We start from the raw sequence: 14,631 nt of genomic DNA, 5'->3' as shown, positions 1-14,631 counted from the left end.
GAAGCAGTCACAACCTCACAGTAAGAGATGGTATTATGCATCACTTACAGCACGCTTTCTGTACATGATGCCCAAAAGACTTAAACTTCAGACCCATGAAACAGATAAGCAAGGAGATTAATTATTAAAATTAAGAATAGCTTAACTGGCATGGAGGTGAACATTGCCTACTGAAAAGAAACTGTGTAGAAACATATTTAAAAGGGAAGAAAGGGATGCGTACTGCCTGGCTTCAAGCAGGTGAGGCAGCGAATTGCTTATCTGCACGTCCCAATCATTTTCTAATTATAATTGTTGTCAATCTCAAGCCAGAAGGACAGAACTTGCCTGCATTTGCATCTGCAATTCACTTCACACGCATGGCTCTGAATTAGATTTTGAAATTCACTCTCACAAAGCTTCTGCAGATGTTTTCAAACTTTCCCCACCCTGTTCCTGCAGTGTCTTGTCGTGCCTAGCTTCTGTTTGGGTTAGTGTGGTAGGAGGCAGCATAGACTTAAGCCAACTGTGTCACTTGCCTGCCTCTGGATCCAGGGAATGTCACAGCAAGGAGCACAGAAAAGGAACGGTCACAATCTCTTACGACAGTAGCAGCTGCTGCTTCTGAAAACGACTCAGTCTTCTACAGACAGACTAGCACTTTGACTTCAATGTTCTCCCAGCTACAATTTTCAGTATCTTGATCAGTTTTAAGCAAGAGGGGGAAAAAAAAAGTCTCAGCAATTCTTAATATGCACAAGCCTGGAAATAGAATTTCAGCTGGAAATAGATTTTGGATAGAGCCCTTTTTAATTTATGAACTGTTTTAAATAAGGGTTTAGATCTGCTTTTGGTGTTGGAAGATAAAAGTGCACTCAAATCCACGGGCTGGATCCAAGCCTCCAGTGTCAAGCCATTTTACTCATCATGCATTGTGAAAACAAAACAAAACTATGGGAGTGAGCAAAATTCCTTACAGACTCAAATATTAATATTCATCAGTGTCATTGATATTTATACATGCTGGATATTTCTGTTTCGTGGTCACACTAGAGCAGAGCTGAGAGAGCATGCACTTGGAGAATATTTAAGCATACCATATGGGTGTAACTGCAACTTCATCAGTTAGGGAATACATTCACTCAAGGCTCTGCACCACACTAAAAGAGCTATTCTGGGCATTTTATACTTCATATGGGAAGAGCAAAAGAGCAAAGAGAGTATTCCAGTAGCAAAATGGCACTAGGCAGGTAGCAGTACTTGAAACAAACCCACTGCTCCTCTATGAAAGGCAACTGACTTACACCTCTTGACTTACACAACCCAACACTTCTACACAGCTTTAAGAAGAATGGGAGAGCTCCACAGCTCTCTTTGTTCAGAAAAGGCACTCACACACCCCTGCTGCCCAGAAACAAAAGCTAGACTAATTTTAACCTGCAGCAAATAGTGACAAAAATACATTCCAAAAGCAATGGATAGAGAAGCTTAGAAGCCCAGCAGCTGTAAGGTTAGATGAAAGCACAGTTCCTTTGCCCTCAGTGTCAAAGTTGTTTTCCTCTTGTTTTCATTGAACCACTGAGCTTATGCTGGCCATTAGTAAAATGTCACCCTGAAAATGCAAATTCTGTGAGGCCACTTGTGGTGCCTGGTGACTTCCCATGCCTTTCCCTTCCCCAATTCTCTAAAATAAAGCAGCAAGGAAAAAAGAAAGAAAAAAAAGAAAGATAAACAACGTGTGAGGCGCTCAGCCTATCAAGCCAGGAGGAACTATTTTAAGAATCAATTTGTGTCCTGAGAGATCTGTTTAAATTATCCTCCTGCACTGTCCTAACCAAAGACTGAAGTGTTGAACTTCCAGCGTCTTAAGGAGATGATGAGAATTGAAGAACTGGAGCGCACAGGCTCCGCCGTGGTTCCCCCAGGCAGGGGCGAGCACAGGGAGGGGAAGCTGGTGCTGAGGAGGATGGAGCTGCTGATTTGCCAGCGTGCCAGAAGTCCATGAGCCTTTGGCATCCTCAGCTGGAGCTCAGAGGTTGGAACCAGACTTTCCCTTCTGCCATCCTTTATTACCTATGCCTATCCTTTACAGCTGAGGATATACCTCTTCTCCCCCCACCCCATCCCTCCAACCCCCACCCCCTTTATTTTCCCCTGCCACCCTCTGCTTTTTGACCAGGAAAGTTCATTCTGTTCTGGTAAGTGCTCTCAAATAGGAATAGCCTCCAAAAAACCCAGAAAAGACAGGGTAAATTAACTCTTTAACTTTCTACCTCTACTGAAACACATAAAGCACTTATCAAGATAAATAAATGAATCAAGTTCAGGTACGGTGTGAGCACTGCAATTTCCCCCCAAAGTCAGTGGGAGTTACAGATACTTTACAGATGCTTTTTGCCCACCTGCCCCCCTCCGCCCCATCACTGCTTGCACATGCACAACCTGAGCACACCCTGTTCCAGAAACTGTCCCTCCAAGAAAATGTCAGACCAGAAAGCATCCCTAAAAAGCACATTTCAAAGTAAGTAGCTAAAACCCACTTCTGCAATTTTATATCCATCTGCAGAGGGGCTGTGAAAGAGCCTTACCCTCTTCTTGCAGCAAGAAGGGGCCTCTGCCCCAACATCTTCCCCCCACCTCACCACCACATGCAGAAGGAACAAGTTACAGAACAAACCTCTATAGCCTTCAGCAAGAGGTGCAGGCTGTTAAAAATAGCACAATTTCAGCTTCCCCTTCCAGCCTCCACACACACACAGAAAGCAAACCTTGAACCCAGCTACACAGTACTTTCCTCCTGCCACTGACTGGTGACTCAGTTGACAATTTTAGGAACACACACCACGATTTAAAAAAGAAGGAAAAAAAAAGAAGAAGAAGGAAAAAATCAGACAAGAAACACAGAGCTATACAATGCAAATTTGTATTTGTTTGAAATTGAGGAAAATAAGCATTACCTGTTCTTGCTGTTGGGCTTGTTTCCCTGATGCATTTTGCTCCTTGGCTGTAGTCATGCTCACCTATTTGTGCCCACTGCAGTGGCAAACAGGATTTTACAGTGTGTGTGTGTGTGTATTCAGACATACACACACACACACAGACTGAAGGGATAAGGATGAGTAACTAGTCCATCACTTAATCATCAGCTGAGAAATTTCCCACCCCCACAAAAAGAAATAAATAAAAAAGCAACGTAAAAAAGCACTAGTCTAGCTGTCTTCCTGCTTGAGCCTCTAAAATAAAAGCAGAAGCAGGAGCAGAGAGAGAAGGATGCTGTGGGGGCTTCTTCAATTAGCAACAGCCTCTGCAATCGTCACAGAAACAATGATAACTGCTTGGCAACCAGCAACTGGCAGCTCAGAGCCGGGAGGCAGCGATGTGGTCCTCGCTCCCCACCTCCACGGCGGCAGCCCCTGCGCTGCGCATGCACCGGCGCCTCGGAGCACAATGTGCTGCTGGCTGGCGATGTGCAGAGCGGGAGCTCGCAGTCATCTGCCCTCCCGCAGCCGAGGGAGAGGGGCCGCAGGCACCCGAGCTTCAGGAATGAAAGCCTGCGTTCCCTGCCATGCCAGCGAAGGGAGTCCCGCGGACGCCGCGTTTCTGGCAGACGTGTATTTGTTGCCTTCCAACTTGTGGAGGTTTCAATGCCCTGGCAGTCCCCAGCTATGAAGGAAGGCTGTGCCGAGGGCAGCCTCTGCCCTGCTGCCCGGGCAGTTCTGGAGGATACAACGTGCAGTCCCAGGGAAACGTGTTCCCACCGATGGGACACGAGGAGCATTGATGCTCCCCGTGTCCCTCATGTGACAGAGACCACTTTGCAGCTGCCTCCTGCACACTTGCAGCTGTCATGCAGGTCATGCTGCAGGGTGACTACCAGTGTGCACTACCTGTTCCACTCTGCTGTATCTCACTCCCAGTAGACTCCCTGCTGTAATGGAGATCTCTCAAATACAGCAGAGCTGTCAAACAAGCCTTCCTAGCCCACTCACCCACCCTGCTGTCAGTATGGGGGAGCATAGAGTGTGCCTGAGTGCAAAGCATAAAGCAAGTAGCACTCACTATTAACCCTCAGGGGACCTTATGTAGTTAGACAAAACTTAGAGCAGCATGAAAGAGGTTCACTATTCGCTCAGAACTGATTCAAGCCCTAGCTCACCTCAACATCAGGCAACATAAAGCTGTCACACTGATGCTTTTCCACTCCTCAGTTCCCTCCCAGTGCACCCAACATACTGGGCTGGATTGAGGCCAGAGCTCATCTCGGTGCTGTAGAGCTGTGCAATGTTACACATTTCCTCAGCATATGATACTGTGATCTCTGCTGAGTCTGCAGATAACCAGCCACAGAAAGGGAACATCAGAGTATTTATTTGACAAGGAAGTGATTACACCCCATTTGATCCTTGATTTTACAGCACAGATTTATTATACAAGATCAGGTTCACCAGGAACACAACTTGCTACAGGAAACATCTCCTTATACCTGGGATAATTTTACCCTTGGTTCAGGAACAGCTCAACAGCAGGTCAAGTTTTCACAGAGATTATTTACTAGCCACCACTCAGACCTCCTAAGCATTTCTGTACTTTTGCTATTTCACATCCCATGAATTCATGGAAATCGTGACTTAAAAGCTCTGTAACACCAAATTGTGCTGGCAGGAAACTGGGCAGCCTTGCCTTGTCCCAGGTGCCAGGATCCAGCTCATTACAAACAAGTGAATAGCACCTTTCTAACAAGAAGTAATAATTAACATTTAAATCTAGCAGCCTGTGTTAACTTCTTTCTGGGTTATACTATGACACAGTCCTAGCTTACACTGCAGTTTCATCTCTTTACTTCCAATAGTTTTAGTCACAATATTTTGTGTGTGTTTATAGTAGTGTTACTCTTGCTCATACATTTCTTCCCCAGCCATCAGAACAGAATTGTTCTCAAGGTCTTATACAGGTGGATCAGTCTGAATATTCCAATTGGCTCAGTTTCATTTTCTACCTGTTGTGGGTAGTAATGAAGGCTTGCTTTCACTACACACTCCTGCTGCTTTTGTTTGCAAGAGGAGTTCAAAGGAAACAAAACTGGGGTTGATTTTGTTGGGGGTGTGTTTTGTTTGTTGTTGTGGTTTGTTTTGTTTGGGGTTTTCTTTCCCCTCAGTATTTTTTTCACTTCCTGGAATAGTTTGTGAAGCTGATCCCTTTCACTCTGTCTACTGTGTCTGTCCCCATACACTGTGTACCTGAACCCTCAGTCACTGAACTTAGCTGTTCTTGAAAATAAATGTATTTATTTGTACCTCTCTGGTTACCCTTGAATGCCCTCCCCATGTGCATTCAATTCATTCACAGTAAACAACTTAGGACAGTTTTCACTAGCTCTGGAAGCAGACCCTACTCTTTCTTACAATTCAGAGTTTTCCAAGAAGCTTGTTGCTGGATGCAAGAAGTCAATTGCAACTGCACATGGCTTAGCCCCATTACCAGATGAATCATGATGCTGACTGTTCTTGCTGCACCTCCCCATGTTTTGGCAGTCACCCTGATGTCACTGAAATACCCAGCAGTGTGCTTCTGTCACCCCTTACCTGTGAAGGGGGATTCAGCCCATCAGATGGCCCTGAGCTGCAGTTCACTGCCAGTAGGATGTGGAAGAGGACAGTCATATCCTCCAGCTCTCTACCACCTTGATTCAAGGGGTTCAGAGGTTTCCAAAAAGAAAACCCCAAAGAGATGCTAGAGGGGGAAATAGTGGCCATTGCCATTCAAAAATACTCATTATTAACAGGCACAGAATAATCTGCTCCCATATTAAAAGAGCTGAGACCATCCATCCTGAACTCTGTACTATGCTAGAGTACCAACTTGATTGCTTGGCTGAATCATCACTTATGATAGATTAATACACCCCTATCACAGGACATTGATAAGTATCTGCCAATCCAAGCAGCCACCCAGGCAGAAGGATTTATACAGAGAGTGTCATTTAGGACACTGCAGGAGGCACTGGCAGATAAGGACCCTGGGAATATGACCTTGGCACCCATCTCAACCAATCACAGGGATACAGGCAGGACATTGTTCCACTCTGCCAGGTTTGAAGATTCATCAAGCTATTGATCCCCTGCCACTCATCATTTGCAACAGGTTTGTTTCCACTGGCTGGCTGGGCTGTGTGCAGAATCTGGCACAGGCTTTCACCCTGCTACACAAGCTGCACTCTCATCATAAATATCCTCCCTTCATCCACGTAGTCCACACTATGCCACCACTGGCACAGCTCATGAACACCTCTCTAAGCACAGACAGCTCCCCCTGTTAACCGAGATGCATGTTCAAAATGCCAACCACAACCATGTGAATGGCAGCCCCACACTTGACATCAATTAGCTCCCTGAGCACCCTGGCAAGACAGACAGACATTTCCCTCCCATCAGGAGAGGAAACTGGTGACAGTTGAAAGGAACTGTTCTCAGCTTCTCAATTCATCTTCACCCAGAGCACTTGTTTCAACAAAACTGTGCAGTGCTTCAGTAGGACAGATAATGTTTAATTACCTTATAACACATAGGTTATACATGTCCTAGAGCATTTCCTGTTAGAAAGGAAGTGCTTTGTTTTCCAGAGCCTGGCAGGAACAGGATTGCAGTCTGGGATCATTCTCAAAGCAGACTTCAGCATTCTTGGAGAGCATCTCTACCACCACCACAAAGCTTGGAGAGACAAGGTGAACTAAAACTTTAAAGAAACATTGCCTTAAAGATCTGTCAGTTCTGAGAAGCTAAAGCACAGTAACTACTGATTTTGACCACACATTACATGCTGGGGAAAGAAGCAGTTTGTTCTTGCTTCCAAACATTTTTAAGCAGATCAGTTTAACACGATTGCCCTTGATTCTGTTTCTCCATGTAAACAAAGATCTCTGCTGCCTGTAGATGCAAAGCATCCCCTTTATGGGCAGCATCTATGGGCTCTCATGAGTCAGTGCATTCCTATCTCCTCCATGTTATGAAGGCCAGATCAAATGGCAGGCGATGCTCACAAGAAGCCTGCCAGCTGCACACATCTATTCAAGAGAGTATAGACTAAGCAAGGACTGCTGCCTACAAGCAGCAGGTAGAGTTACTGGATGCAGAACCCTTCTGCTCCTTTGAAAACTGGAGTTCTGGCTGTGTCACAGTGTATTCCCCTTTCATTACCACATCAAGGAAGTTGAAGCCAGTGGGCAGAGCAAGTAGAAATGAATTCTACTTGATTAACTTTGCCTTTACACAGTCCGCTAATGTTTTCCTCTCCCCAGATAAAGACCAGATCCCATGGAGAGCTACATAACTGAACTTTTTAGTGGGTCTAACCATTGGTACCTGGGGTGCAGTTATGTGCTCCCTCCAGCAGAACACACCACACAATCTGCTTTGGTACAGCCAGTCCCTCTGAGCTTCACGTTCAGTACAATTCCCATTGGTTTGGCTGGGTTGCTGTCAGTTCAGGGACAACACAAGGCACAGGCAAGCATGTACTCTGGCAAGCTATGACAACAAAACCCCCACCTTTTCACAGGTAGGTTACAAAGGGAAGGTTCCAAGGGCTACATTATTTTAAGATATGTTGTTATGGAGGTAGTACAGCTTAGTAAGGTAACTCAGGAAAAGAAACAGTCTACCAACAGAAATGCACTATAAGAAAGGTGAGAGGAGTGGGTAAAACACCATAGCCATGGCTTTCAGCATTCAGTCATTTGAAAGGCAACTGATGCTTGGATCAAAAGAGCTCAACAGGATGCAAGCAGACCAGTGCTCAGTATGCACTAGTGCTGTGCCTCCAGGGTGGGGACACAAGTCTGACAGCTCCTGCAGCAGCTGTCTGAGAAGAAATTCTACCTGACCCATGCTTTTCTAAGACAAGTGGTGTGTTCCCAAAAAGGTAAATCCAACTAATCTCCAACTCAGCTTTCATACATTTGCAGCTACCCTGTTTCCCCAGCACTCCAGCTTTCCTAGAGAGATTCAGAGAGAAACAAAAGGGAAAGGGAAGACAGGCTATTCATCATCATTATGCTACAGAGGTGTCAACATGTGCTGGTACCTCATTCACTCTCTCAGTCCCAGTGCCAACATCTTAGCCACACAAAAAGTAATGGCACAGCATCTCTTCACTCTAGGCCCCTATGGCCTATATACAGTGAGTGAGAGGAATCTGTGCTCTTCCACTGCACACCCTGCTGAAAGTCAAGTACTCCTGATATAAGGGATGTCAGAGCAGAACAGAGAGCTGTAAAACTGTGAGGGGTGCATGGTTAAAAACCTCTCTTTATAGGAGTTTATGATTCTTGATGCTGAAAAAGCAGCCAGACATCCTGGCTGTTCATCTTGCAGATCTCTGTTGTGTGCTCATCTGAACAAGCTCTGGAGAGGCAGAATTTAATTCTGTTTTGTTCCAAAAGCACAGTTTGTGCCCTGCCCCTTTCCAAGAATGTGACAACAGTAATATCACACAGCAATGTCCCCCGTTGGAACTGGGAACACTTGGATGGTAGATCAGCTGACATCAGCCCTATAAAGGCTGCAGAGCATCTCCATTGCTCACACCCCGTACCCGGTACTGCTTTCCAACCTTCTTCTTCCTATTAGGAGATCACAAAACCACTTAATCTTGTTCCAAATTAATCCTTATCTTTGACAAGACTTCTCACCTTGTCAAACAGCATCCCTAAAATAATTTTATTCCAAAAGGATAAAAAGCTTTTAGGGAATGTACTAGCTAGCTTGATTTTGCACCACCCTGATACTGTTGCCCCTCTCTGGTTGTCTCCACCACGTTGGTTCTGCCAAGGCTCAGTCACAGAGGAGTCTCTATGTCCAGATTAATTTTTCAGAGGCTCCACTGAGGACTTCAGTGGCTTGGGGATCCACTCAGATGATTTTCTGTATTTCAAAGTTTCTGTGAACATGCTACAGGCAATAATTGGTTATGAATATAGATACAGATGAAAATACATCACATTTCCATTGCCTATGACCAAGATCATTAGGAAAGCAATTTGCTGTGGTATTTTCATTTAACAGATCAGATCCAGTTTACTTAGTCAATGTTGTTAATTAGTTATTTGCATTAATATCTGTTCCTACAGGGGATACGCTTCAAAATGTTCCCACAGGCCCGAGAATTCCTGCTATCTGGAATAGAATAGACCAGACCAGGTTGGAAGAGACCTTCAAGATCATCATGTCCAACCTACCACCCAACCCACCTAAACAACTAAACCATGGCACCAAGCACCCCATCAAGTCTCCTCCTGAACACATCCAATGACGACAACTCCACCACCTCCCCATGCAGCCCTTTCCAATGGGCAATCACTCTCTCTGGGTAGAACTTCTTCCTAATATCCAGCCTAAACCTCCCCTGACACAGCCTGAGACTGCATCCTCTTGTTCCAGTGCTGGTTGCCTGAGAGAAGAGACCAACCCCTGCCTGTCTACAACCTCCCTTCAGGTAGTTGTAGACAGCAATAAGGTCTCCCCTGAGCCTCCTCTTCTCCAGGCTAAGCAACCCCAGCTCCCTCAGCCTCTCCTCATAGGGCTTGTGCTCCAAACCCCTCACCAACTTCATTGCCATTCTCTGGACACAGGCACAGTGGGCATTGCAAGAACAACTTGTGGCTCTGCCCTGCAGCCCCATGGGGTTGCTGCCATTTGTGCACCACCCAAGCCTCACTAAGTTGTCTCTTTTTTTATCATCATTTACTTTACAACTCGAGCACGAGAAGGTAGTTCAAAGTGATTTCAATAGCTCTATTTGAAGCACTGTAGTCACTGCAACATTGTTTCTTACTGTTGTGCCAAGCTCCAGGACCCCACAGTTCATGGTAAACAAATAAGACAACAGTGGGCTGCAAGCTGTGAAGAAGTCTGCTCGCTCATGCGCAGCTAGAGCTATTTTGCATAGCAGTTCCCTGCCTAAATTGGAGCGTGACTCTGGGGAACACAGAAGGTACTTGTGCCCTTCTCACTTCTGGATTATGTATCCACTTTGGTTTGCTTATCCTAAAGATCAAGTATGCATGCTGATAAAGTCTTTCCTATTTAAGTGGACTGTATTTTTTCAGAAACATTACTTTCGATCCACTATGGTGGGTTTATTTTCAGTCAGTAAATCTATATTTTAATAGATCATTCTAAGCTCACAGGCACATGATTAGCAGTGCCATCGTTGTTTGGCACTGTGCTATCCCTGCAAGGAACACAGACCATACCGTTGGCATTTCTCCCCGCCTCTGCCTGTTCCTGCTGGTGTGACCTTGGCAGCTGTAACGCAACAGATGCCTCTTTCTTGCTTGTTTATCTGTGCGAGAGAGAGACTTCTGAGGCCCCAGCTTCACTGCCAGCTGTGAATAGCCTCCAAATTGGTTTTGCAAAGTTTGCCTCCTCACAGTCTGGCTTAGTGTTTCTGCTCCCCACAATCTCAGGGATCACTGACATTTTCTCCCTGCCTCTCTGCTTATTTCTGAGTAGCAGGTGAATCCCTTGCTCCTGGACTGCATATGGGATGTTTTTGACTGCTGCTTTAGGAGTGGAAGGATTTCTTTATTTCCTCCTTCTTTTTCTTTCTTTAAACATAAATTTCAGAAAGTGGCCACAATATATCTTTTGGAACTCAAGTATCCAGGCCAGAGAACATAAAGGAGACCACCACTGACGAGAAAACAAAGATAACAAAATAATCCCCACAAATTAATGTCAAACAGAGAATTCCCACCTTCAAACCAGCTGCAAACATATTAGGTTATTAAGCAGCCTACTGCTTGGAAAAGGGAGAGCCTCATCTTCAATTTTAGCTGTAATGGTGATTTATAGGATGAGTAAATGATCTGCATATAAGACGATGACTGGTTTAAATGTAAGTGTTGTGAAAGGCTTCTTATGTAAGCACATACAATTGCCTGAGAGATCCTTGTACATAAAAGCCACAGCTGGAGCAAGTGGATTTTTAAGTATTTGTTTTATGAAGTACACTTTTCTTTGCAATAGTGGCTATTTTTCATTTACTTTTATGTCAGCTTTAACAAACCAAACAAAAAAAACCTGAACCAAGAATCCTTGAATTTACATTGCAGTCTGTACACTCTCAGTCGTGAGGTTACACAGAATACTAGCACTTTTAAAGGAGGTAGATGAACATAACACAAATTCATCTTAAAGATCTCACATTAGATGGAAGATAAACCACCACAACTGATGAGGTCTCACAAGTGACAGAGGTATGAGGACCAAATGTCCTCAATTTATGTATGTAAAGCCTCATAGGTGGCTGCAGTGGATTGTGTAGGCTGGGCAGAGCTGATTCTGGCTTTACACAATGGAGAGGACTGCACATGGGACTGCTACCACCTGTAGCTAAAGGTGTGAGAGCCCAGTAAGCAGTGACACATTGGACACCATGGCAGCCTCATGATAACATCTCCCAAGTGCTCCCAAACATTACTAAGATGGGCAAAAGTGTCAGCTCTGGCCTTTGCACTAGTGTTAGCACTGTTTACTGCCTCACCAAAATGTTCACTAGAGGTTGATGGCTTGTGGTGGTCACTGCCCTCAATTACGCAGGGGGCTGTGATGGCTGCAAGTGTTTGTATATCAGTGTGGTTTGGCTCAAGGGTTTCCAGATTTCTTGAGATTAAATCTGTTATGGTGCACATGTTGCTGCATTCCTACTAGTTCTGTGGAAGATAAGCTTTTCCACTGGCTTAAAACAGCCTTTTTGAAAGTCTGAACAGTGAAAACACTACAGATGCTTGACTTCTCTAAAAGAGGCACAAAGGGATCCAAAGCCCTTCCTGTCTGCTTCACATGTTTATTTTTGGAGAAGGCAAACCCAAAATATTTTCAGATGTCCATATTCAAGCCTCCTAAGGTGTAAGGGAGAGGAAGAAAACAACACTTGGGCATAACTCCACCAGACAGATGAAACAAATGGTGCACAGGAACACGTCCCTCCACTCGTTCTCTCCCCCTGTTCCTCAGCACCCACCCAGCCTTCACCATTCTGGATTTGAGGTCTTCCACAAGACAGGTACCAATGATCAGGGCAGCTAAAACTTGTTACCAGCTTTTTTGTATGCTCTCTAGTGGAAAGGCTATTTATGAAAAATGGGCCAACTGGGAAAACCTACTGCACCAAACTGGATTCCTAACTCACTTGAAACCAGAGGACACAGTAAAGAGAGTGCATGATGTCCAAACACATGCAATACATAACTCTCTGAATACAAACTTAAATAGCATAAGTAATTCAAGTAATGTAGCAGCAAGGTCCTGATCCCATCCATTTATTTGACCTGCTTATAACACATTGATGCAGAAGATCTATACATTTCACTGTAACCTTCTGGAGAACAGTAGGGCTCTGAGCACAGCATAAGACATATAGAAGGTGATAAGACATCCTTTGCTTAGCATTGATAATGTTCATTAATTACAGAGATATAGCAGGCATTCAGCCATGCCACCCCAGGCATTCAGGCAGAGCTGGAACGCGGACAGTTTGCACAGCACCTGACCTGCTGCAAGCAGAGAAGGTGTGAAAGACCTCATATCTCTGCTTGGAATGACAAAAAGTGCCTCAACTTTGCCCCCACCTGTCCCAACTGGAAGAACACAGTTTTAAAAGGCTGAAACTGCCAGCAGCAAAAGAGCAGCAGCAGCAGTGGGGTGTCCAAAATGTACAGGGAGCATGAAAAGTCTCTTGCCAGGGCTCAAGGCTACTCCTTGTGTCTCTCCATCTGAAATGTTTGTTCCTTTGAGGTCTAACATCAGGGCACAAGGAAGGTGAAGCAGTCACAGTAAGCAGCAGTGATATGGGCACATGTAATTGCTCTGGGTGTCTAAGTGCTGCCATATGGTCCCAAGAGGGATGAGCAGCACTCACTAAGAGACCAAAGACCACTGCATAACAGAGTGACTCAGTATGACTTTTGAGATGACCCCACTACACTTTGCAGGACTTCACTGTTTTTTGTGAATATGAATAAAGTATATTACAGCCTAGATAGTGTTGGATGATAGGTTGGACTAGATGATCTCAAAGGTCTCTTTCAACCTGGTTTATTCCATTCCCCAAAACATTACACATATCTCTACTGTGAAGTACTTGACAATACCTGCCCACACACAGTCCAAACCAACAAACACTTCCTTTCCACAGCACTCACAAATTTGTCTCCAGTACCATGACTTTCACCATATGGTTGTTTGATATGGTACCTGTGACATTTCTAATTTACTATGGTCTGAAATAATGACATATCATAAAGAAATAATGACATATTTCAAAGCAGTCTGACATGCCCACACATTTCTTGGGCACCTCCAGGGACAGTGACTCCATCACATCCCTGGGCAGCCGGCTCCAATGCCTGACCACTCCTTCAGTAAAGAAATTTTTCCTAACATCCAACCTAAATCTCCCCTGGCACAATTTCAGGTTATTTCCTTTTGTTTTATTACCTGATAGAAAGAGACTGACCCTCACCTCACTACAACCTCTTTTCAGGTAGTTGTAGCAAGCAGCAAGGTCTTTCCTCAGCCTCCTCATCTCTAGTCATACTGAGAGCACTGGTAACACAAAGCACGCAAAGCTATACTCAAACCAGCAAATGTATGGCACTCACAGTAAGTGGAAAGGCAGGAGCAGGAGACCCTCCTATTCTCAGCAAACTTCCCTCTTTACACTGAGCCTGATATTTATAGTATAGGGTACACCTGTGAGCCAGCCCAGGGCAGCTGCCCTGGCTGACTTCAAACTGCTAAAAGCCTGCAGACCAAGGCTGGTTTGTGATTCTGTCCCAGTGAAACATGTTCTCTTTGTCAGCAAAACCTTCTCTCATCCCAACCATCAGACTAGTAACAAGAAATGCAGAAGGACTTCAAACCCGTCAGCTACAAGTCAGCAGTAGGAGGCAATATCACATCAATACCATGTGCTTGGATCAGGCTTTGCTCTGAACAATGTGTTCTGAAAAGTCCTAGGCCATTGCCCAGCTCAACCTGTGAAATATCTGCAACTGCAATGTATTGCATTTGAAAGCTTACAAAGTTTCACCTTCATACATGAACTCACACAGGAAAAAAGTGGCAACATCCATCATTTCATGCTCTGTTGAGCAAATCAGACCTTTTAAAACAAGAAGGGGCAGATTTCACACTTGAGAACACTATCAGCTTTTTACTGTAAATATTACTCAAAGACAGTCTTTTGGACATATTTTCCAGGGATAATAAGGCAGCATAGGGCTTATATTTATTCATGGAAACAGCAGCCTTCATTTCTCTTGTTCTCCTCTAGAGATCAAGACTTCTGCTGGTGTGGGAAGTGGCTGCAGAACAGGACATTCAGAGGCTTAAGCTGGAAGACTGGAAACAGAAGTTGGCCAGCGAGAAAATAAAATAAATAAATAAAATGAAATAGAGTAGATACAATAAAAAAATAAATAAATCCATTCCATCTGCTTTATAAAGCAATCCAGGGCACTGAATAGTCAGTTAACTACTTTTCACCTTGTGTTGTAGTTTGGTGATAGCAGAACAAACAACAGCTGCTCTGAGAGTCTTTTCCAACATGAATGTTTCTGTGAAAAGATTAATAGGAGGAGAAAGCACAGCA

The 14,631-nt window shown here is 44.5% G+C and overlaps 1 protein-coding gene across 3 annotated transcripts in view; it reads right to left on the bottom strand.

The window, feature by feature from the left end:
- The window catches only part of DPP6 (dipeptidyl peptidase like 6), a 527,947-nt gene that overhangs the window by 246,454 nt on the left and 266,862 nt on the right, over window positions 1-14,631 (bottom strand). Inside the window, exon 1 of one of the 3 annotated variants that reach the window (XM_068145995.1) lies at window positions 2,937-3,223. The exons of the other annotated variants lie outside the window; for them this stretch is intronic. Within the exon in view, the coding sequence (XP_068002096.1) occupies window positions 2,937-2,993 (57 nt within the window). The 5' untranslated portion in view covers window positions 2,994-3,223. Of the gene's footprint in view, window positions 1-2,936; window positions 3,224-14,631 lie in introns of those variants that run through there. 3 annotated transcript variants of the gene reach the window in all.

The sequence above is a fragment of the Melanerpes formicivorus genome, unplaced genomic scaffold, assembly GCF_026170545.1.
Source record: "Melanerpes formicivorus ecotype bairdi unplaced genomic scaffold, bMelFor1.0.p_v2 SCAF_13, whole genome shotgun sequence".
Classification (NCBI taxonomy): Eukaryota; Metazoa; Chordata; class Aves; order Piciformes; family Picidae; genus Melanerpes; species Melanerpes formicivorus.
This window is presented reverse-complemented; position numbering and strand designations above follow the sequence as displayed.